The sequence below is a fragment of the Pogoniulus pusillus genome, chromosome 37, assembly GCF_015220805.1.
Source record: "Pogoniulus pusillus isolate bPogPus1 chromosome 37, bPogPus1.pri, whole genome shotgun sequence".
NCBI lineage: Eukaryota > Metazoa > Chordata > Aves > Piciformes > Lybiidae > Pogoniulus > Pogoniulus pusillus.
The window spans coordinates 3,925,474-3,950,184 of NC_087300.1; the positions used below are offsets into that span (position 1 = coordinate 3,925,474).

The window sequence follows — 24,711 nt, forward strand, 5'->3', positions numbered from 1 at the left end:
GTTGGGAGAGAGGGTGCAGGAGCAATCTGCGAAGGGGAAACCAGGCTTGGAGCACCAGCTGAGTGCCAGACAGGCAGGAGGGTGACTTGTGGCAAGAGACAAGCCCTGTGTCTGGCCAAACTGGGATGCCTGGGTCCTCAGGAGAGCAGCAGGCTCCAGAGCTGGTGTCTGAAGAGAAGTGCTGAGTGTCCAGACAAAGAAAGTCAGCAGCAGCCATGACTACATTCAGTGAGGGGAGATTCCATCACCTTCAATAGTGTTTAATCTTCATCTAGCTCAACACAGATCAGTAGTGCAGCAATATAAATACAACCAAAGAAGTCAAAGCCTTTTTTGGCTTTCACAGCTAAAAAAAAAAGCCAATTAACCAAGTTTCCAGTTTTTAATTTAAACACACAGAAAGGCAATAAACTGCCCACCCATCCAGAGAGGAGCACTGGCACCCTTCATGCCAGCAGGAGGCTGGGTTCTGGTGCAGCTCATGAAAGCAGCAAGTATGGGAGAGGATCCACCACTCCTGCCTCCAGGCAGCAGAGGCATGCTGCTGGCACTCACCCTCACGGCCTCGGGTAGAGAGTTCCCTTCTCCACCCACCGAAGGACATCGAGTTTACACACGGGGCACTGCAGCCACTCAGCTGCCAGCCAGAGGGAGCAGCCAGCTGCTGGGAACTGAAGGGACCAAACTGTTTGCTTGGCCTGTGCAAATTTTCAGGGGGGAAAAAAAAAACCAACAAACCAAAACACCAAAAAGGCAAAGAAAACAAAAGCCCAACAAAGCCCAAAGCAAAGCCCAGCATCCAGTGTGGGAGAGCTGAGACAGCATTAGTGCCCAGGCCCACGGACGGTTGGGTGACCAGCAGAAGGTGCTGGGGACACTGGACAACATCTCACAGCTTTGGATTGAGCCAGACTGCAGACAACAGGTACCAAAGGTGGGTGTCCCCTCCCAGCTCTGGCACGCAGTGGCAGAACCTGTTGCAGGAGGGGTCTCCTAGCCCAGCCAGTTAACCACAGGCAGATCAGCTTCTCAGGTGTGAACGGGCACTGTGTCATCAACACTGCCAGGCAGAAAAGCCTGACAGTAATCTAGAAGAGCTACAAAGCCCTCTCCTACCTGCAAGCTGATGGAGTGTGAGCAGAGTGTTTAGATTCCCCCTCCACTACACTCCAAATGCAGCCAAGTGCATGTGAAAGGCCAAGTCTAAATTAAAGTAGTGCTTAAACCATTAAGGAAGGTGGGAGTAAGGGAGGGGAAAGCTGTTCGACAGCAGAAGCAGCCTGTGGTAGGCTATCCTGGAGCCTGAAGGGAGCTCAGAGCACAACTCAAAGCACAGCCTTGGCCTTCCCTCTCCAAGGAGCTCCCAAGGCAATTGAGCTGGAAGTCCATGGGTGTTTCCTCCACTGCAGTCTGAGGTGGGCTAGGAGGGTTCTGCACATTCACAGTTGCTCCAAGTGGTTCTGTCCTGCCACTCTCCAGATGCCAGCTGTCTTCTCTTGACACTTGGCCTGGGGGTTCACAGCTGCCTTCTCCTCCCTTTGATTTCCCTTGAAGTCCAAATTCAAGTACAACCAGTTCTGACTGAACGCAAAAAGAAACCCACGAAAGGAAAGAGTTATTTTCTGTGGAACGAGTTAGCAGCATCGTCCTCATCGAAAGGGGCCAAACACAGGCCCTTGTAGGACAGGGACAGGAGTGGCCTTTCCCACCAAGTGGCCACCTGAGGGCAATTAGAGGATCTCCTCCCTCTGGCTCTTGGCTTTGAGTGTCACTTGTCCGTTGCGCAAGGAACCGTTCTGGCTGCGGAGCAGCTTCCCCTTCTCACGGTCAGGCCACGTGAAGATGGCTTCATCGCTGTCCAGCTCAGACTCCGAGTGCATCAGGCTGGTGTTGAGGACCTGGGATTTCTGTCTGCCACCTTGGAAGGAGAGAGATTCCCAGGTCAGAAATACTTCTGCTGCTGGTCAGCAGCCTCCCCTTGTTCTATCCCCTGCCATGTCAAAGGGGCAGTCTCATCAGACTTCCTCTGGGTGCCCCTTGTCACCCCCCATGCCCCTGGGCACCCCTTGCCACCCCCTGCCTCTGGGTGCTCCTTGGCACCTCTTGGCCCTCCATGCCTCTGGGCAGCCCTTGTCACCCCCTGTGCCTCTGGGCACCTCTTGCCACCCCACTTCTAGGTGCCCCTTGCCCCCTCAAATGCTGAAGCCAAGGTGATGCCATCTGAGATGCTTTGGTGTGACAGAGGTCACACTGACACCTCAACGCAGTGCAAAGCACAACAAGCAGGGAGAAAAGCAAACGATGTTACCAGAGGGGGCTGTGAGCTTTGTCTCCCTGACCTTGCTCGGGGCACTGCCTAGAAAGCTCTCCCAGGGTTGTAGAGAACCTGCAGGTGTGTGAGGGAAGTTCCCTCTGTTCTTACCACCTCTCTACTCTCATCTCTGCTTCTCCTGCTTGCCAGGGGAGAGAGATAAATTAGCTAGGCTGAATTTAGATTAATGCACAAGGACAGGGGAGAGACATTTACTGATCCTGTCAGCAGAGGAAATATTTAAATTTAGCTTTTCCTTAGTGGAGAAATGCAACATCTCCTCTGTTAGCAGAATGCTCCCTGGACATATCCAGCAGGGAAAAAAAAAAGACTTTAGTCAGCAGCCAGCCTCAGAAGCAGCAAGATATGTTTAGTTACCAGAGAGCAAATGGTTGGGGCACATTTGCCACAGACTGCAGAACAATGAGGCCTTTACTGGGCTCCTCTGTGCAAGGTGACAGATGGTCAGATGAAAGCAGAGCTGGGCGCTGAGGGAGGAGAATGCACCCAGGGTTTCCTTCAAGGGTATCTCTGTGTGCAGCTGGGACAGCCTAGTGCTCAGGGGAACTGTCTGAGCGGCTCTGTGGCTGCAATGTCTTCCTTTGCTGCTGTTGGGCACTGCTCACTTTGCTGGAGCACCATTCAGTGGGATAACAGTGGGATGAGCATCTCTCTTTCACTTGCAAACAAGGATCAGGGACTATTTGCCATGCAGAGTTAAAATAACCCCTCCTCTGAACAAACCCAGCATGCACACTCCTGTTTGGAACAGGGATTTCAGCATCTGAAGTGCTCCCAGCAGCTGGAGAGGCTGTGCATGGCCAAACCCTCCCACATGAGGAGAAGGCTCTGAGCAGACCACAGAGCAGCCTTCCAGTACCTGAAGGAGGCTACAAGATTGCTGGGGAGGACTTCTTACAGGAGGAAACAGCTTTGAGCTAGAAAGGAGGAGACTGAGGCTGGAGATTGGGAAGAAATTCTTTACAGTGAGGGTGGGGAGACACTGGAACAGGTTGCCCAGGGAGGTTATGGATGTCTCCTCCCTGGAAGTGTTCAAGGCCAGGCTGGATGAGGCCCTGAGCAACCCGTTTTAGCAGGAGGTGCCTCTGCCCATGGCAGGGAGTTTTGAACTGGATGAGCTTTAAGGTCCCCTTCCAACCCAAACTATTCTATGAATCTTTGATTCTATGATCTCCCTCATCCCCTGGCCACTCAGCAGGTACCTCGGCTAGGCTCTGTGGGGCCAGCAATAATCATCACTCCTCTCCAGTCCATTAGTATTTTCAAGTTGCTTTCAGGTGTTGACTTTGATCCCAAGTGGATCAAGTTCAGTGAAATGCTTTAGTGACACTGAATTCTGTGCTTTGCTGTAGAGCAAGGTCAAGGAACTGCCTATTGGCAAAACACAAGCTACCAGAACCCAGCAGAAAACTTCAGAGCAAGAGAAGTTATAACCAAGGCTTGGTTTGGGGCTCCTTGGATCAGGCCACTCTGCACAGCTTATGTGCATCCACTGTGAGGTGGAGACATCAGGATCTTAGGCCAGTTTCAGCCCCCATTTCTAAGCCAAAGGAGCTAAGCTAACCTGACTAAATACCCTTGTACAGAGATCTGAAACAAGCTCTCAGATCTTCTGAGGCTTGCTTGTCAGTGCCCAGCATCACGTCTGTCTCACTCTGTGATTTTAAGTCCACTGAGGCAGAGTGGAGTTAGTCAGCACTCTGGAAACGCTGAGCTCTTGCCTCTCATGCTTTACCTGCTTTGGGATTTGGTTTTAACTCCAGGCTTTCTTGATCTGTTGCATCCAAAATCTTGTATTTGCTTTTTCTTTTGGATTTTCCTTTTCGTCTAAAGAGGAAGAAAAAGAGGCAGGCCACTTGAAAAGAGCCAGAAGAAAAAGACAACTGAGCTTCAAGGCTAGAGGACTTGCTTGTTTCAGGTTAGGTTCCTATCACAAGGCAAAGCACTCCCAACACTGCTTCAGCTGCACATTTACAGGCTTACCCAAGTCCTGCTTCTCAACTGAACCCAGAGCTGTAGCACTGCAGCCTTTCACATGAAACACCAAGTGACACAACCCAACATCCCAGGGGCTAAGCAGGTGACCTGCTGGGATGATGGCTTTGAATCTTTCACCTCCTACTGCAGCTACTTGGCTCTGAAGCACTGACAGAGTTGGGGTTATCAGCTTCAGTCCCACCTCTTGCAACAGCAGATCACCATCCAGGAGAAGATCCCCAAGGCAACCACGATGACGAAAGACGCAATGATCACATACAGCACGCTCCACTCTGAAAGCAGAACACCCCACAGAAAGCTGGTTTGGCACTTTCAGATGCCTGATCTTGGATAAAGAAAAAGGTCTGCCCCTCACAGAGCTGGAGGCTGACATCCACTATTAGCAGCATCACCAACCCACCCACGGAAGCCAGAGGCTGGAGACCCAGTGCGAGGCCTCGCTGCACACCAGCACATTCCAGCAAGCACTGATTTATTGTGTTTGCTTTCCCCTGGCAGTGAAGCCTCTGCAGGGGCACAACAGAAGAGAGATGCCCTCTGTACACTGAACCCAGGCTCAGCTCCTCACGAGTGTCCACTGAAAGAGCCTGAAGAGGAGTCACATCCCTGTCAAATACTGCCCTGCCTAGAAGGTTCATGTGGTGACACCAGGGCAGGGACTCTCCTGGTGTCAGCGTCACGTTAAGAGACACTGGGGGGAAGCAGGCTCCCGTTCCTCTGCCCAGCCTGGGTTTTAAACACTGTTTGCTGCCCAAAGATGAACCACCCCAGGCAGGCTGCACATACCACAGTTGCTTTCGCCGTCCCCCATCTGCACCCTGATGAAGTTCTCCATCCAGAAAGGGTCACAGACGCAGCGCTTGGTGAAGGAGTCGCAGCGCCCATGCTCAGAGCAGTTCAGCTGACAGGCTGGGGGAACAAAAGCAGCAAGGTGACCTCAGTGGCTTGCATGTGAGGCAAAAACACACTCATAGAGCTGCAGAATTATTACAGCTGGAAAAGTTCTCCAAGATCATCAAGTCCAACTGCTAACTTATCATCACCAAGCCCAGCACTAAACCATGCCCCTCAGGCCACATTCACACTTGCAGGGGTAGGGACTCCACCACTGTCCTGGGCAGCCTGCTCCAGGGCTTAACCACCCTTTCAGAGGAGAAATTATTCCTGATGCCCAACCTAAACCTCCTTTGCTGCAACTTGAGGTCATTTTCCCTCATCGTGTTGGTTGTTACCTGGGAGAAGACACCAATGCCCACCTGCTCCAACCTCCCTTCAGGAAGTTGTAGAGAGCAATGAGGTCTTCTCTCAGCCTCCTCTTCCTCGGGCTGAAAAGCTCCAGTTCCCTCAGCTGCTCCTCATCAGCCCTGTTCTCCAGACCCCTCACCAGCTCTGTTGCTGCAAGAAGGGCATTGAGGTGTCTGAGCCAATCCAGAGAAGGGCAAGGAGCCCAAAACTGAACCCAAGATTTGAGGTGTGGCTTCACCAGTAGCAAGCACAGGGGCACAGACTCTGGTCAGGGCCAGTTTAGTTCAACATGGCCAAGCCCTGAGGGCTCTAACTTGAATCCAGGGAGCTGTGTATAGCTCATGCACAGCTCAGCCATCATTACAAGCAGCCAGGAATACAAGCATTAATTTGGCAGGAGGCCCAAGTGCTTGAGTCCTACTTCACTAACAACAAAACAAGCTAAGAAAACGTTGCTTAAAATTCTGACTGGGACAGAATTTGTAGCTTTGTCAAGTAGATGTTTTTTAAATAACAAGTTCTGATTTTCAAATTCAAGCCCAGCCTGCGAGAGAGGCAAGAAAAAGACCCACTAAGGGACTCAAGAGTGGCTTTTGAAGGCCACAAACTCCTAAGATCAGGAAGTCATGAAGATAATGACATCAGCCTAAAATATCTAACTGCAAATGATCCTCACAGGATGGAGCTCATGAAAGAAAACCCATGCTGCTCTGAGCTGGTAAACAAATATCAGAAGGGAAACATTTCCTGCAGCCTGACATGCGTGCTGCAGAGGAAATGAGCATGTTCACAGCTACCAAGATCTGTGGGTTTAATGCTTGCAGTGTGACACTCCTGTCATTGGCTGCACTCCACCAAAGCTGTGTTTCAGTTGCACAAGAATCAATCTGCTTTTGATTTGGTGAATCCTCCTCCTCCCAGTAATCATCTGTGGCACACTGAAGAGTGAACAGAATCAGCTGGTGCAGAACTGATTCGTTGCCACTCTAACAGTTTCTGTTTCTCATTTACTGACATATGAAAGCTCTGAGTGTGCAGGCAGCTGTTGTTAGCAGACAGAAAGGACTTTATTTTGGCAGGCACCTGGGAAGGGTTCTTGGTTTCATAAAAGGGTTCAGGTTGGAAGGCATCTCAGAGATGATCTACTCCAACCTATGTCTGACAGAGATTGAGTGTTTGGCCTGCAGAGCTAAGATGTTGATAAACACAAATTAATTGAATTGGTTTCAGATTATAAATGTAGAAGGGCTCAGGTTGGTAGGGACTCAGAGATCATCTGTTACTAACCTCCCTGCCACAGCCAGGAAAGCCTCTCAACTAGACTTGGTTGCTGAAGGTTTCATCCAATCTGGCCTCAAACACCTGGGAGGAGGCATCCACAACCTGTTCCAGAGCCTCATCACCCTCACACTGAATAACCTCTTAAGCTCCAGTCCAACCCTGCTCTCTCTCAGCTTCAAACCTTTCCTCCTTTTCCTGTTGCTGGACATGCTTATGAAAAGTCCCTCTCCAGCTTTCCTGTAGGTTCCCCTTCAGGTACCAGAAGGCTGCTCTAAGGTCCTCCTGCAGGCTGTTTGCAGCACAGTGACCCTCACTTACTGACTGTGTTGATCTCCAGAGCCCGGAAGATGAGGAAGTCTGACTGCTGTTTCCGCAGCTCGTTTTTCAGCGTCCAGGCCACCTCTCGTCCTTTGAATATCTGATGGGGAGGCTGATTCTGCACAAAAAACACCATCTTCGTGCTGCAAGGCAGACAAAAACTGTTATCTGCTGCTCCTCCAAACAGCAGCTAGAAAGCCCTTCTCCCTAGCCCGTCATTAGGGGGATTTATTCAGCATCTCAGGCTTGAGGATTGAATTTCTGTCTCCATCCAGAAAGCAGCAATGGTAGAGCTGGTCAGAGAGCAGAAATACCTCTGGGACATCTGATCCATCCATGTTTTCAGAGCTAGGGCTGGACTGCTCTTGAGTTTGCTACTCAAGCACATCTTTGCTTGCCCATGCTAAGCATACAGATCCCCAGCCTCTGTGGTCCTGCTGTTTTCACAATCTCCTCCCTTCAGGATCTTTCCTACACATGGAAACTGAGGACTCATCTGATTGCTCCAGCATCACAGAAGGCAGTGAAGGTTTACAGCCTTTTGCCAAGCTTAGTTTGAATGCACAGAGTGTTACAGCCAGAAAAAAAAGGAGCACAGGTGTAGAGGACACTGCTCTCTGCATCTTTTACTTGCAGAAGAACTTGCTGCCCTGGGCTTGCAAGCCTTGCAGAGCCCTGAGCATCACTCAGAGTCGCAGAAGGATGCTTGGATAGTCCAGATGGATAATTACCAGGGAGCCTCTGAGACAAGAAGATATCAGTGAAGCCCTCAGAGTATCTGAAAAGCCCCCAGCAGCCAGGCAAAAAACAGAGAGGAAGATGTTATTTAACCAGTCCAAGTTATTTTGAGGCAGAAATGGGATCTTAAAGTCACTTGCCAGAAAATCATCTCTGCTCTTTTGCCTACTTAATAAAAACATGAACGGATGAAGCATCAATTCCAAGAACCCCTTAGTAAGGAACAGTGGCAAGTGGCCTGGTGGTGGCAGAGATGGAGAGGTAACACCACCCCAGAAAGTGCTGGCTCTTCTCTCCTGAGCTCTTTAGGTTTGTATGGATGATGAATTCTGATTTCACTGCCAGAGCAGGCAACGTGGGCACGAAGGAATCGATTCATCACCCAGCTCAGGACGGTGCAAAGTCTAACTGCAGATTTATTGCTGACTTGCTGCATCACTTTAAGCATGTCCATTAAATCTTTTTCAGTGCTTTACCCACCTTAAAACTACTCCATTTTTAGTAAAAAAAAAGAAAGTGCAAGACTGTAGTTATTTCAACAGAGGACCATTGCACCCTCACTGCCAAGCCACTCAGGCATCCCCAAACACCCACAGTGGTGATGGGCTGCTGCTGGCAGTGCAGGGATCTGGGCAGCTGCTGCTGTGATGAGGCTGAAGTTTTCTGTTGAAGAGTGAATTTCCCTCAGCAGCCATCTGTGCCAAGGTAGAAAGCTGAACTTGATCAGGTTCTTTCATGCCAAAGCAGCATGGCCAGAATCCAGCTGAGCCAATCACCCTGTGCATGACATGGTGGTTACTGCACAACGTTGTCCAGGCAGGCAACATGACCCTGGCCTACAGCCCTGCCTCTAAGCAAACTTCCACTTGTATAGAAGAGACCAGCTTTAGTTTACTGTAAGGTAAAGAGCAATCAAGGCCAAGTTTTCCTTCTCTCATCAAACAAGAATTCCATTGGCTTGCAACATTCTCCTTTGCATTAAATCCAAGCAGTTTGGTCTGCAGTAAAGCTCACGTGAAAATGAAGCTGGCAAGCAGGACTGCTGCTACTGCTGAGAGGGTTGCTAGACCACCTCCTTTGGGGTGGGGATCCAGGTTTCAAACTGCTCCTGTACCAAGTCCCATTATTGCTCCAGTTCCTAACTGCAGCTGCAGAACATCCTTCAGATTATAAAATCATGGAATTGCTTTGGTTGGAAAAGACCTTTAAGATCATCCAATCCAGTCATTCTCTAACTCTGCCAAGGCTGGTGGTAAACCATGTCCCTCTGCACCACATCTCTGCTCCTCTGAAACATTTCCAGGGGTGAGGATTTGGCCAAAATACCTCCAGGGAAGAGGATTCAACTCCTGCCCCGAGGAGCCTGTTCCAGATAGCTTTCAGGATTTCCAAACCCGAGTAAGATTAGTTCTTATTTTACAGGTCTGGAGGGCAAAGACATTAACAGCAGCAAACAGCTTTAGAGGACAATGCACCACCTCCAGAAGGGAAAGACAGCCAAAGACCTGCTTGGCAACACATCTTCTCTGACCCAAGCAAGCAAGAGTATCAAAGTAAAGCAACACCTTCCCACATTACAGAAACACTGAGTGGTAGGGTTGGAAGGGACCTCTGGAGATCAAGTCCAACCCCCCTGCCAAGGCAGGTTCACCTCGAGAAGGTGATTGTCCAGTCTGATTTCCAAAGGAAGACAGCCCTGGGTTCACTAAACCCTCAAGCAATCCTTCTCCACACATAGAATCAACGAGGCTGGAAAAGACCTCCAGGCTCAGCCAGTCCAACCTAGCACCCAGCCCTATCCACCCAATCAACCAGACCATGGCACTAAGTGCCCCAGCCAGGCTTGGCTTCAACACCTCCATGGACGGCGACTCCACCACCTCCCTGGGCAGCCCATTCCAATGCCAATCACTCTCTCTGGCAACAATTTCCTCCTAACATCCAGCCTAGACCTGCCCTAACAACTTCAGACTGATTGCTGGTTGCCTGGGAGAGGAGACTGACATGCTCACAGACAAGGGCTACCTTTGCTCAGTGTATGGTTGGATCTTCTGCACAGTAATGTCTGAGTCGAGGACCCCCAGCAGGACGCCGATCTGCCGGATGAACATCCCCTTCTGCCTCTCAGTCAGCTGGCTGACATTAACATCCAGAATGATCTCCACCAGGTTATTTTTCCTGGGATCTAGTCAGAATGCAGACAACATAGATCTTCAGAACTTCTACTGAACAGTCTGGGCACAAGTCAGGTGTCTGACATTGAACACAAGCTCACAGCACTGCAGGGACATGAGTCTGTGGCTTTCCCAGCAAGCAGTTAAGAGTCAGCCCCCAAGAACAACAGGAAAACACAGGCACATCCCCAAAAACTTTGTGCTTTCACAGTTCTGAGCTGGACTACACTAGCCATTTTCATCTCAGTACACTATACTCAGAGATACACTCCAGGCAAGTGTGGTGCAGCACAAAAGCCAGGCTCACCGGGTTTGACTTCCACCGTGGTTCTTTCCACATCACTCTCTCCTTTGGCATCTGTCACTCTGAGGTGAAATGTGTAGGTCCCTTCTACTAGGTTGGACAGGAGGAGGACTGGATGATGGTCTGAATTATTTAAGACCTCCTGGAAGGCAGAGCAAAGTAAGTATCAGGAACCAAAGGGTGAAACTTGTGTGATGCATCCTTATACCTGAGGAGGTAACAAGTGCAGCGATCAGCTTTACGCTTCCCCAGCTAAGCCTCTCACTGGTTTTGTGGTGCTGCAGATTGCCAGTTGAAAACTGAAGCCTCACCCCAGCTGCAGGGCTGCCTTCATCCCGGGTCCACAAGTAGCTGACAATTCCCTTGTCATCCGAGGACTTTGATCCATCCAGCTCTGCTGTGTTTGCAGGCAAGGTGATGACAACGTTCCCAGCGATCTTGGCAACGGGAGGCTTGTTGATCTCTAAGCAATGGGGAAGAAAAGCAGTTGGGAGAAAAATCTACTAACACTCAATCAAAACCCACAGCTCTACAGCTTCACTGTAACCCAGAAATCCCTACTTAGCCTGGGGAGAAGGGAAATGTACTGCAGGACTCAGCTGAAGGTGCTGCTCCTCCAGAACCAGGCAAACCCCTGACCTAGAGAAGGCCATTTCAGTGCTCTCCACATGATGTTCACCCATTCCTCACTCCTCTTGTGCCTCTGAACACAGGTTTTGTTGAATTGCTCAGGGATGAGACTCCACCTGGAGTACTGCATTCAGCTCTGGAGCCCCCAGCACAAGAACAACATGGATATGTTGGAGAGGGTTCAGAGGAGGCCAGGAAGATGCTGAGAGGGCTGGAGCACCTCCACTGTAAAGACAGGCTGAAGGACTTGGGCCTGTTCAGCCTGCAGAGGAAAAGGCTTCAGGGAGACCTCAGAGCAGCATTCCAGTACCTGAAGGGGGCTACAGGAGAGCTGGGGGGGGGACACTTTTGACAAGGGCTTGTAAATAATAGGGCCAAAGGAAAATGATTTGAAACTAGAGCCAGGGAGATTTAGCTTAGACATTAGGAAGAAATTCATCACAGTGAGGGTGACAGACACCAGAACAGGCTGCCCAGGGAGGTTATGGATGCCTCGCCCTGGAAGAGGTTTAAGACCAGGCTGGATGAGGCTTTGAGCAAATTGGTCTATTGGAAGGTGTCCCTGCCTGTGGCAGGGGAGTCAGAATCAGAAGCTCTTCAAGGTCCCTTCCAACCCAAACCATCCTATGATAACCTGTCCCAGGTTCTGTGGCTCATGGCTGACTGTACCTTCTTTGACAATGACGTTGACCGAGCTTTGGCTCTGCAAGTTCCTCTCATCTTTAACTGTCAGAGTAAACTCATAGGTCCCAACCTGCAGGCCTGTTACAGTGGCAATGCTGCTGTTGGCATTCTCCAGCTTGACACCATCTGGGCCCCTAAGCAAAGCAGAAGAGGAGCAGCTTAAACTTTGCACAGACCACGGGAGCCAGCCTCACAGCAGACTGGAGCTCAAACACTTCAAAGGGATGCAGAAACAGAGAGTCCAAAATAAAAAGTAACAGGATTTTCTCCAGTTACAGCAAGATAATCAAAAGAGTGAGTTTGGCATTCAGAACAGAGCCTAACTTCTGGTGCTTTAGTGTTGTAGTTCTATTAAACCAGAGGAGCACTGATACCAGCATTTAAGTAGGGTTTGCCAACAGTGGTACTTTCAGCACACCTGGCTTGTGAACTCCACAATAAGCCAGCTTGTAAGGAAAGGCAGAGAGCAAAAATAGCTCCTTTGTAAGAGCTTTCCACAGATTTTTGATTAGCAAACAGAAAAAAACTAATCTACTGCAAGTCCCTCACAGGCTTTTTGCTGAATTCCCTAAAGCACTTCAGGGAATTCAATGTCTGAAGGGAAGCAAGGCAATGAGAAGAGAACATGCTGCAACATTCAAACACACTTGCAACAGCATCAAGTTTAAAGGCCCTGCTGTTGTTTGATCACAAGAGTCTGCTCTTCACAAGACCAAGACCAGATTACACTGCTGTGAATCAAACACAGTTGGTCTCCTTTACAAGCCACAACCATGCTGAGAATGGGAATCAGGCCTAGAGATGACAGCAAAACTATTCCTCATGCTCAGAACTCCACCTCTCTCCAATTAAACATAAATCCTTGTCTCATTCTAGTCACTGGTAAAGCCTGTCAGGCCCAGCATGACCAGGATTTAACACAAGGGAGGTATGTGGGAGGGTGTTTTGTTTCAGCTGAAGGCCCAGATGCCTGCATCAGTAGAGTCTGGAGGATGATACTCACCGTGTTTTTTGCCAGAGAAAGGAGACAATCTTCTGGTCATCTGAACTCTTGCTGCCATCTAGAGTGGTGCTGTCCACAGGAAGAGTTAATTCTTTATCTGGACCAGCATCTGCCTTTGGAGGTTTATTGTTCTCTGGAAAAGGATATAGTGTTTTTCATACACATGGCATAAAAGGTGGAGCACCAAACCCCAGCATTAAGGATTTTCTCCATCACCTCTAGTACATTTCTTTCCCACTAGCTCAACCTTGGGTCTGATTAGTGTTACATCCACCCAGCTGCAATAAAATGAGAATGGAAGCTAAGAGTTTTGCTTTTTGCTCTCATTTTCTGAGCACTACTCCATTCCCAGGACCTTGCAGTGTGGGCGGAGAGAGCTGCTTGGAAATACAATCCTGTTCTGGTGAGGTAGTGCCAGGTACAAATAAAACTGTGTAAAACAAGAGAACAGCCTAGAGAGGCAACATTTTCCAGAGGCTTTCTTCTGTTTATCAGCACTTTTCCAGCCCAGAATGGTCCTGAAGTAGAGTAGCTTTGCTGGAAGCAAGACAAAGCTACCCTAATACCTAGAGCAGCTGACAGATCAATGCTCATCTCTCAACCCTGTGATGGAAATGGCAAGTACAGCCCAAAGCAGCTTACCTGGCTGGACTATCACAGTGACCTCTGCAGTGGACTGGTGCCCAGCAGAATCAGTCACTATCAGCTGGTAAGTGTAATCCCCTTCTTGCATTGCAGAGAGCTGCAGGACTGGTGTCCTCACACCCTTTGAGAAAACAGTCAGGCATTAAGAGGAATCCTTACCCAGAGAGTGGTGGATCAGAAAAGCCTGCTTCTAAAACAGCTGAGCTCAGCAGATTCCAGGGATTCATTACTACCTCCTGCTGTGGGGCCAGAAGTCTGTGTCACGCAAGCATGCAAGGTGCTTCCAGATCCATTTGTGCAGAGCAACAAGGACACTGCTGTGGCAAGAGTGACACCATGCAGATGCTCAGACCTTCTGGGATTCAACAGCTAACAGCTCAACCTCTGGGGAGCCCTGTGTGAAGCATGCACAGTGAAACTGATCCATGGGCTTTCTTATTCCACCAGTTTGAGAGGAGGAATATCCTCTAGAGAAAAAATGATGACCTGGAACCAAATTCCAGCTTTTACTGTTAAGGACTGAGGAGTGTCTGGCCAATATCAGCAAAGTTTTGACCTCATGGTTCAACTCCAAAGAGCCAATTCACTGTGTTTGCCCAGTGTGACCTGGGACAAGAGGTTATCTGTGTCTAAATGTCAGCCTGAGTGGAGGGTTACCTAAAGATCACAGTCTGGCTTCCACACCTGCTGAGAGAGAGCACTTAAACACCCCTATTATACCATCATTGATTTAGCTATCACTGATGTTCTCAACAGTCAGCAACTGAGCAGAGGAAGAACACATTTCCCTAACAGCCTCGTAGGCTGAAGTGCGGTACAGGGGTGGCATCAAGTTGTGCTGAGATCTGTTGGATGTGACATCAGAATCCAGAGCCACCAGATCCCATCCCTCTCAATCCTCCACTCTTCAGCAGTATTTAAAACTGTGCTGCTCAAGACAAGAAACAGGATGCCAATGAAAGCCTGCAGCTGGACTGGTGCACAAGCTCAATCACTAAGCTAATACCAGCTCTGGTGTGGATTTAGCTTTAAGCATACATTTAATCATCACATGCTCACTCTGTAAGATTACAAGAGATATTTGCTAAGAGGCAATTAAAAATGGTTTGATTCTAGACAAAATTCCAGCTAGTGAGTAATCCAGGTTGAGCAGCAGAGACCTGCACTGACCTGCATCTCCATCACCTTCCCTTTGCTGTTGGGGCTGAGCAGCCACTCGTAGCTGACAATGCTGTGGTCATCGGTGCTCTGGTTGCCATAGAGGGTGATGGAGTTCTGGGGCAGAGTGATCACCTGGTTTGGACCTGCATTTGCCACTGGAGGGTAATCCACTGCTTTGTTCACTGTCAGGTTTGCAGTGGTAGAGTTGCTGGCACCATCTGAGTCCACTACTGTTAGACTGAAGAGGGGGAAAAAAAGGGAAAGCAGCGAAGAGTTGCAGTTAGCAGAGCTGAACACACCACACTGGCTGCAGTCAGCTGAAATGCAGAAGAAGAGTTAGGAACTGAAGGCATTTTTAAGGGTAGGATACTCTTTTCCCAGGAGTGGCAAAATCCTCTGGTTTGAGGCAGCTGTTCTTTTTCTGAACAGAAGATTCCTCCAAATACCCAATTATCTTCCTCAAATTGACACAAGAAATTCAACAGTCAGGTCCATCTCTCAACTTGAAACCTATCAACTAGCTCCAAGATAAAAGCATGCTAGTGAAAAGAGCATCAGCTTCCATACACAGAGTTGTGATGGAAAGGACCTTCACAAGTATGACACTGCCTGCCAGCAGGACACATTCATTAATGTGGGCACAGAAGTTCATCGTCAACCCTCCAGTGGCCTAAGTATGGCTCTTCAGGCAGGCAAGGACCACAAAAGAGAATGGATCTGGAACTAGATCTGAACATCAGCCTAATTAGTTCACTTAGCACCTGCTGAAAACAGTGCTGAGGTACTCTGGTTTACTTTAATTAGCTCTGCTGCAGCAGTGCCATGGACATCACACCAAAATGCAGAGCACAGAGGGAAACAGAATAACCCTGAAAGTGCAACCAGCTCAGGTACGTGCACAAACCCATCAGGCCTCACTCACTTATCTGGGACAAACACATTGCATTTAAAAACTGGATCTAAAGACTGCATTTCTTCCTGAGCTTTTACCCAAACAGTTTAGATCTGACATTTTAAGAGACATTTTGTAGTGCTGGCAGACCTTTCATTCCTTTCTGCCATCATCTTAAACCAGTGCTACAACTTAAGAATAAGAAGTAGCTGGATAGCTTATCTCTTCTGAAGTGAAAGAGCTGTGCACCACCTTCAAGTGCAGGAAGCAGGGAGAGAGTCCAGCACCAAATGGAGTTCTCTCTCCTTGTGTGTTTTTGGCTTGATTGTTTAGCAGGCTGACACCTCAGGAATATGGTCATGTTTTACTCTTTATGGACCAAGTGCAAGGTCCTGCATCTGAGTCCAGGCAATCCCAAGCACCAGTATAGGCTGGGAAGTGACTGGCTTAAGAGCAGCCCTGAGATGAGGGATTTGGGGGTGCTGGTGGATGAGAAGCTCAATATGAGTCATCAGTGTGCACTGCAGCCCATAGAGCCAACCAGTGCCTGGGCTGCAGCAAGAGCAGTGTGGGCAGCAGGGAGAGGGAAGCGATTCTCCTCCTCCACTCCACACTGGGAGTACCACATCCAGTTTTGGAACCACTACTGCAAGAGGGATATGGATGTGCTGGAAGGAGTCCAGAGAAGGGCCACGAGGATGATCAGAGGGCTGGGGCACCTCTTCTATGAGGAGAGAAAAAGTATTGGGGCTGGTCAGTCTGGAGAGAAGAAGACTTCAAGGTGACCTTATTGTGGCCTTTCAGTACCTTAAGGGGGCTGCAAGAAAGCTGGGGAGGGACTTTTTAGGCTGTCAGGTAGTGATAAGACTGGGGAGAATGGAACAAAGCTGGAAATGGGGAGATTCAGACTGGATGTCAGGAAGTTCTTCAGCATGAAGGTGGTGAGAGCCTGGAATGGGTTGCCCAGGGAGGTGGTGGAAGCCTCATTCCTGGAGATGTTTAAGGCCAGGCTGGATGAGGCTGTGGGCAGCCTGCTCTAGCATGAGGTGTCCCTGCCTGTGGCAGGGGGGCTGGAACTGGCTGATCCTTGTGGTCCCTTCCAACCCTGCCTGATTCTATGACAGGAACTGGACAACTCTTGCAGGTATAACCCACCTGAATGTGTAATTCCCAGGTACCAGGTTGGTCAGTGTCAGTATGGGAGTATCGCTGGAAACCTTCTCCTCCCGCAGAGGGCCCCGCAGCTCCTCCCAGTGATAGCTGACTATTTTATCATCATCAGTGCTCTCTGTTTCAATCAGGATGAAAACACATAAGTAAGGAGTCGGAAAACACTGCTTCACAATACCCAGATGTTTAATCCCCTACTTCACCACTGGAGCATTTTTGATCCAAGCTCAGAGGAGTCTCTGTTACACCTAAACTGAGTGTTCTCCTTCACCCTGTTTCACCTTTAATCCCAGGTTTCTGTGTGTGCCCCACACAAAACACTAAGGAAATACCAGATGAGAGCAAGACAAAATGAAGCTTGAGGAGGTAAGATTTAGACTGAATATTAGAAAGAAATCCTTTCCAGTGAGGGTGGGGAGGCACTAGAACAGGCTGCCCGGGGAGGCTGTGGATCTCTCCCTCCCTGAAGGTGTTCAAGGTCAGGTTGGATGAGGCCTTGAGCAACCTGGGCTAGTGGGAGGTGTCCCTGCCCAGGGCAGGTGGGTTGGAACTGAATGATCTTTAAGGCCCCTTCCAACCCAAACCATTCTGTGACTCTATGAATACACTCAAAGAAAGTCCTGCGAAGCTCTAGCGGGGGCCAGGACCAGTCAAGGTGCTGTTAGCTAACTACCACCTCTGAAGCTCAACACAAGAGGCCAGTGACTTTGACTGACAGCAGCTAGTTCTATTCTAAGCAGCAACCTCTAGAGCTTTTCCTCTTTCAGGAGACTGGCTCAAGCCAGTGTCCTTCACAAGGGGAAGCTTGGAAAGGTGCTGCTGTGGGTACGTTCCTCTCTGCTAGCAAGAGAGGCTGGTTCTGCTCACTCAAGTGTTTGACAGTATCACAGTCAGCTCCTCATAAACCTCCCCCCGAAAGGCAAGGCCAGCCCAGAGCCAAGCCCTGCTAGACTGCTGGGTTGCACAGTGCAGGTACTCACGGCTGCCATCAATAACAGTTGAGATGGTTGGCAGGGAAATCTCCTGGAACTGCGGGGACACGACGGCGACAGGAGGCCGATTCACCCGCGGCTCTGCAACGCCAACCAAGCTGTTACAAGGACATCTACAGGCAGATCACGACAACAAGCCCTGGCCAAGGAACTCTGCAAACCCACTCTGCCTCTGTGAGCCAGGAGTAGCAAGCAGAATACATATTTGCACATCCTCTGCCCTCTCTTGCAGTCACTGAGTCCAGAGGAGGAGTCCAAAGTGTGGAATTGCAGCTCCCAACCAGCCACAGGTCAGTCTGACTGCAGACAACTGCACCATCAACCACAATGCTTCCTGCTTTCAGCAGTTTCTACACCAGCTCAGAGAAACTGCTAGCAAAAGGGAATTTAAAAGGGCAAGGAGGTGAACTGCCACCACACCAGGACTCTGGCAAGGGCTGCACTGCATCACTTCTCCCATACTGGGTCAGACCTTTCTCTCAGAGCAGCACCTACAGCTTCTTGCCAAGGTTTGGCTGCTGCTCTGAAAAATGGATGATTTTGATGCATGCTGCCAGCTGCAGATTCACTGCTTATAAGGCAATGATCAGCATCAGCATCCAGAAGGCTGGCCATGCACTCCTGCTAATTTAGAGCCTGTAAAAACACCTCTTTGCTCTCAAAGGTGGTGGAAAAAACTCCTGCTGAAGTGTGCAAAATAAAGAGATTTCTGCACAAAAGGACCTGTGGGTGCTTCCTCACACAGACCATCTGAAAAGTGAGACCTGGTGAGACAGCACAAGCTGCTGTGCCCACAGCAGCTCATCTGCAAACCACAGAAGGAATGAGATTTGACTTCACCTGCCTGTGGTTGGGATGACATTCTTCACTGGACGAGAGATAAGAGAACCTCCAAATGGAGCTTCAAAGCTCTGTCTTCCCTTCATTTGTTTTTGCTCTTGCTGCTAGAAGCATTTTACCTGGTTACAGCTGGGGTTGTTGGTTTTTTTTGAAGCAGGAGCCTCCCAGGGCCAGGAATTTGCTAAGCATTTTTGTATCAGTGGTTCCAGCCCAGTGGTTGAGCTGCGTGCAGCAGAGCAGCAATACCTGCGTGCTTGGGCGCTGGTTCCTCACCTTAGCAAATGCCTTAGCACAGGTACATTCACCTCGAGTTTACAGCACAGTGACTTTTCTCTATGCTAAAGCAGGGTTCAGTCCAATGCAAGTGCCAGGGTTGGCCAGAGGCAGATGGAGAGGACACAACTCCACCAACTCACTTGGATTCACTGTTACGTTCACGTAGCCCTCTCCACGCGCGTTCTCCCCATCCACCACCACTTTGAACTCGTAGAGACCCACAGTAAGCTGGAAGCAAAGACAAAAGGGGCACAGAATCACAGAACTGTTTGGGTTGGAGGAACCCTCTAAGATCAAGTGCAACCACCAACCTAACACCACCATGGCCATTAAACCACGTCCCCAAGTGCCTGAGCGCCTCCAAGGACGGTGATTCCACCACCTCCCTGGGCAGCCTGTGCCAGTGCCTGACCACTCTTGCAGCAAACCAATTGCTCCTAGTTTTTCCTCTCTGCCTTCAGGATGGTGGCACCTTGTCAGGAGCAATTAGGAGGTCAAGTTACCGTGCTCTAGCACAGCAAGCACATCAGCAGCACAAACCACAGGCAATTATGCTCCAACCTCTGTGTACACAGCACAGGACGGTGCCCATGCCAAAGGGGTATTAGGTGTCTCTTAGTTTACAATGGCTTTGCAGAAACTAAAGACTAATATTTCTTTCTACCCCAGGATTGTCAGTCAAGCTTTATTTTCTACCAACAATAGGCCAACAGAAGAGAGAGATAACAGAGATTAGTTCAGGTTGTCTGGCCACAGGAATCTGTACCAGCAGATTGCACTGGAGATGAGAAATGCTGCATGGAAGAGGGAAAAAAAACAATCTTTTCTTTAGTGTTTTAAAAGGGGAAAGTATTCCTTCTTTTCCTTCCAGGTGACATGAATCAGGCAGTCACCCCTCCATCATTCACTGTCAACTCAAGATAAGAGGGCAAAGGACAGCAACCATGATATCCAAAAGGCTGAAACTCTGACAGAGACAGAGATGCCCCTTTCAAAGGGCTTTTCTCTGCATGCTGTCATGACTAAAGCCTGCAGCTGTTTTTTTTTTCCTGAGTGCAGCAGAACCCAAGATGCTGAAAGGAAGGTCTCATAAATACTGTATATTCACACAATATTTAAAGCCATTTCCTTGTTAAGACTCCCATGTGCAGAACCTGGCAACTCTTTCACTGTCGGAGCTCATCTAAAAGCAGCAGCCAGGGAGGTGCTGGGAGGTGCTCCACAGCTTTCATTAATGGAACCAACGAGTCCTTTTTTCAGCAGGTGGCACAAAGCTTCAGACCTGAACAGCCCAACCACACTGTTTCAGCAGCAGAAACATTCCCAGCCCTTTGTTAATGTTAAATGGTGCCATCTGGGTGGCTTGACACACTGCTTGTAGGCAGCTTTTAGATCCTGAAATCAATTCCTTCCTTCCCTCGTGCCAGATCAATCTCCTTTGCATAAGAGATTTAGAAGAGGGTTTGCAGTCAAGCTTTGGCTGCCTGCCCATCATGCAATTTCCTATTCATCCTGAAATCACACACAAGTCTTCCCTGGCTGCCAGGGTCCCCATCTCCTCCACTTGGCATTTAACACAACAGGATGCAAAGCAGCAAAAGCTTTACCTTAGATAACTTAAGGGTCTGGGAGTGCTTCCCTTCCATCTCTCCACTGTAGTCTTTTGGATGAGTAATCAATTCCCACTCATAGGAATAAGTAGTTCCTGCAACAGAAAATAAAACAATTGGAGAAAAAAAAAGAAGGTGCAGATGTTTGTTTTCAAGGCTGCTTTTCTGCCAGGCTACAGAAAAGCAAAGGTATTAAACATTTATAAGGCACATTCTGCTGCACTATGGAGAAATGAAGCAACTTGGAATTTGGGCTGCAGCTTTTTGGGAATATACCCAGGAAAAGAGACAATCTGTACTTCTAAAGACATTCACTCTGCAGCCAAAACCCATCCTGCAGCCTCAGAGGCATTAAAGAGCTTTGGAACAATCCCTGCTCCAGGATCAGGAGAGAGAAAAGCTTTATGGTGCCCTCAAACCCTGCAGACACAAGCTAAGGGCAGTTTCTGATGAGGAGTTCATCCCTGTTGCTACACCATGCGCCTGCCTCTCCTCTGCAGCCTCCCCCTGCCACTCTGGGGCAGCTACAGGCAAGAGCTTCCCAAATACCCCTGAACAATTTGCATGATGAAAGAGAAACCTGTTTCTCAGCATATAAACCCCCCAGATCAGACCCCAGTATACCAAATGGGACATCACCTGCTAAGACAGCATGTGTCCTAGCAGGAAATACCCCAAAGAGATGCTGCAGACCTGCTGCTGCCTCACAGCTCACTTGGAGAAGGTGCCACCTCCCAAACCTCATGACTCTATAGCACCTTGGAATCGTAGAATCAGTCAGGGTTGGAAGGGACAACAAGGAGCAGCCAGTTCCAACCCCCCTGCCATGGGCAGGGACACCTCACACTAGATCAGGCTGTCCACAGCCTCATCTAGCCTGGCCTTAAACACCTCCAGGCATGAGACTTCCACCATCTCCCTGGGCAACCCATTCCAGGCTCTCACCACCTTCATGCTGAAGAACTTCCTGACATCCAGTCTGAATCTCCCCATTTCCAGCTTTGTTCCATTCTCCCCAGTCCTATCACTACCTGACAGCCTAAAAAGTCCCTCCCCAGTTTTCTTGTAGCTCCCTTAAGGTACTGAAAGGGCACAATAAGGTCACCTTAGAGTCTTTCCTCTCCAGACTGACCAGCCCCAATACTTTCAGTCTCTCCTCATAGCAGAGCAGCTCCAGCCCTCTGATCGTCCTTGTGGCCCTTCTCTGGACACCTTCCAGCACCTCCATATCCCTCTTTCAACAGTGGCTCCAGCACTGGATGCAATACACCAGGTGAGGTCTCACCAGTGTGGAGCAAAGGGGCAGGATCACTTCCCTCACCCTGCTGCCCACACTGCTCTTCCTGCAGCCCAGGCTCTGGTTGCTCTCTGGGCTGCCAGAGCACACTGACAGCTCATATTGAGCTTCTTGTTCACCAGCACTCCCAAGTCCCTCTCCTCAGTGCTTCTCTCAATCCAGGCACTGCCCAGCCTATATTGGCATCTTGCTGTTTTCTGAGAGGCAGCACAAGGCAATAAGCTCAGGCTGAACAATTTCAACAGGGAAGTGTTCCCTGACAAAAGGCATTTCAAGATTGCCCTCATCTAATGCCAGCCTATTTCCCCTTTCCCCATCAGAAGTCCCAGGGAAGCCTTACGAGGTGGTGGTTCAGGAAGCACAAAAGCATTCAGCTGCACTTCATTCTTTGGCAGGGTCACTTCCACGCTGTCTCCAGCAGAAACAACCAGCTCCTTCATAACTGAGAGAGGGAGAAACAGAGAATTGAAAAAGCAGCAGGGGAAGAAAAAAACCAATAGTAAATACATCTACAAAAACTACCTTGGTTTGAGAGGCTGAAGAATAAAAACTGGCTAGAAATGGGTTTCTTTTGTAAGCATCCCCTCACTCAGCACAGCTCCCCTCTCAGGTTTCCCTCTCTTCATTAATGCAGAAGCACTAAAGGGGTTTTACAATTTTAAGACAAGCCCAAAATAACTCAGTCATCTCCCTCTCTCTCTGCAGATACTGTGCAGCTCTTGCTCCTTTTCTAAAGAGCTGAAATGTGACCCACAGAGGCCCTGAACAGAAGAATCCAACCAGCCAGGCCCAGCAGGACGGGAAGGGTTTTACCTGACAGGTTTGCAGCAGAGAAGCCAGCTGCAGTCTCCTGGCAGAGCAAGACAAACCCTGTCATTTCCCAAGCTGCAGCTCCAGAGCTTCACAAACAGGTGAAGAATCTGTGGTATTTCTGCTTTGAAGAACTGCCTGGGGGCTAAGGGATTATATTTCTTTTTTAAACCTGCACAGCTACTGCACCAAGCAGGGGAACTCAAAACACAAACCTCTTCTTTTTATTTCTATTTCCTACCCAAGCTCTGCTTAAGAATTTCCTTGCCATTCCAGATCAGACAAATGGACAGGCAGCTTGTTTTTAAAGGCCAGGGCTGGCACTGGATAATCTTTAAGGTCTCTCTCAACCCATTCTATGATTCTGTGACTAGAGGTCAAAGACTTGAAAACCATGGTTGGGAACACTAAGGTAAGCAGAAAGTTGACCACATTTCTTCTCAGCCTCCTCATCCTCTTCTTCCCTTCCCATTTGCTTTGTCTTTTTATAGTTGGGCCTCACAATTATACAGAGAAAAGAAGAATGTAAGTTGCTTTACCCTAGTTTGACTCTGTCACTGTCTCAGAGGTATGCACAAAAAAAATCCAAGTTAAAAAATATGAGGGTCAAGGGCAGTAAAAAATTCACCTCTCTTCCATCTGCTTATTAGCTACTGGAATTAAGCTGTTATCTGGAAGAAAACAAACCAAGCTCCATCCTTTTGTTTTTTCTCCCTCTCAATTACATCAGGTCTTGAGATATTAGGTTGTGGATGCCTGCATCAAATGGCAGAGGACAGCTGTGAGCACCAGCAGAGTTACTAACTCCTACTGAGAACAGCCAGTTTCAGATCTTCATGCTGGGCCCTGTGCTGGAGGCTGGGTCAGAGTAACAGGGCAGTAAATCCAGTCACTGACAGCATCACCACCACCAGCTCTGTGTGTTTTCAGGGACAGGACACCATGTAATAGGACAAGAGGGAATGGACTGAAGCTTGAGGACAAATTTAGACTGGAGATTAGGAAGAAATTCTTTACAGGAAGAAGGGGGAGACACTGGCACAGGTTGCCCAGGGAGGCTGTGGATGTCTCCTCCCTGGAGGTGTTCAAGGCTTAGAGCAACCTGGTCTGGTGGAAAATGTCCCTGGCCATGGCAGAAGGGTTGGAATGAGATGATCTCTATGGTCCCTTCCAGCCAAAACTGCTCTATGAATTATAACTCTTTAGTTCTTTCAGCTGCAAAAGAGTTCAGAGGCAAAAAGAAATCTGATCTCAGGAAAAACAAAACCCACACCAACACTAAAACCCAAACAAACAGACAAAACCCCAAAATCCTGCTTGGAAAAACAACTCTTCACCTCCTCTTTGTGTTACTGAGCAGAACAAGGAGGCCTTGGCTGTGTTATTTTTCCACCACGAGCCACTTGTGGTGGAAAATGAAGACATTTCAAAGGGATTTTCCAGACTGAGCTGGGGTAAGCCCTTATTAAGAACACACTAACTTGTGGACACAAGCATCCAATGAGCTTCCTGCCAAAAATGTCTTTGGATGAAGTGTTTCCTTTACACTTTCCATTTGTTCCCTTGTAAGGGAAAGGAACTTTAAATTCAAAAGAAATCCAGTTGGGAACACTGCAGCAAACTGGGTGAGCTCAGTTCTGAGGGCTCACCCAAGCAGCACACACCACTCACCACCTGCACACATCCTGACAGGGTGAGCTGATGGTTGGGCAAGTTAACAGAGCTGTCCAAAGAGCATTTTGGCTTTTATACATCTTCAACACTTGAAGAAACATCAGTGTGGCCAAAACCATCATCTTGCTGCAAAGCAAAGCATGGGCTAACAGCCAGGCAGGCTGCTCTCCACAGCTCAACTCTGCACTGACACTTCAGGGACAGAAGGGAATCAGTTACACTGCCTTTTGAGCAGGCATTAAGAGGTCTGCTCAGTTTGATAGATAGCAGCATGTCAAGACCACTGGAGGAATGCTTCATGGGACTGTGCCTTGCACCAGGTTTCAATTCCCACTCTGAGAGCATCAAGCATTACTGTGAGGCTGTTCTTGGAAATGGAGCCAACGCTCACAGGCAGATTAATGATGCCAAAGTCCCATTCTCAGACCTCAGGGGTTAATGGGGTCCAATCAGCACATGCACTGAAGCATGCACCTCAGCACCTTCTCAAAGGTATCATCACTTTTGAAATCACAGAATGGCAGAAGGACCTTAAAGGGGCTTTTTTCAAGGGCCTGTAGTGATAGGATGAGGGGGAATGGATTGGAGCTTGAGGAGGGCAGATTTAAGCTGGAGGATGAGGAAGTTCTTTGCTATG

The 24,711-nt window shown here is 48.9% G+C and overlaps 1 protein-coding gene across 1 annotated transcript in view; it reads right to left on the reverse strand.

Annotated features, from left to right (window-relative positions):
* Positions 1 to 220: 220 nt before the first annotated feature.
* Positions 221 to 24,711, reverse strand: part of KIAA0319L (KIAA0319 like) — a 38,530-nt gene continuing 14,039 nt past the window's right edge. Inside the window, exons 5-21 of the mRNA XM_064172386.1 lie at positions 21,931 to 22,032; positions 20,291 to 20,388; positions 18,824 to 18,911; positions 17,556 to 17,648; positions 16,561 to 16,693; positions 14,523 to 14,751; positions 13,350 to 13,473; positions 12,708 to 12,840; positions 11,690 to 11,838; positions 10,702 to 10,853; positions 10,394 to 10,532; positions 9,938 to 10,097; positions 7,175 to 7,317; positions 5,117 to 5,239; positions 4,512 to 4,602; positions 4,068 to 4,159; positions 221 to 1,918 (exon numbers count right to left, since the gene is read on the reverse strand). Of these exons, the coding sequence (XP_064028456.1) occupies positions 1,731 to 1,918; positions 4,068 to 4,159; positions 4,512 to 4,602; positions 5,117 to 5,239; positions 7,175 to 7,317; positions 9,938 to 10,097; positions 10,394 to 10,532; positions 10,702 to 10,853; positions 11,690 to 11,838; positions 12,708 to 12,840; positions 13,350 to 13,473; positions 14,523 to 14,751; positions 16,561 to 16,693; positions 17,556 to 17,648; positions 18,824 to 18,911; positions 20,291 to 20,388; positions 21,931 to 22,032 (2,237 nt within the window). The 3' untranslated portion in view covers positions 221 to 1,730. The remainder of the gene's footprint in view (positions 1,919 to 4,067; positions 4,160 to 4,511; positions 4,603 to 5,116; positions 5,240 to 7,174; positions 7,318 to 9,937; positions 10,098 to 10,393; positions 10,533 to 10,701; positions 10,854 to 11,689; positions 11,839 to 12,707; positions 12,841 to 13,349; positions 13,474 to 14,522; positions 14,752 to 16,560; positions 16,694 to 17,555; positions 17,649 to 18,823; positions 18,912 to 20,290; positions 20,389 to 21,930; positions 22,033 to 24,711) is intronic.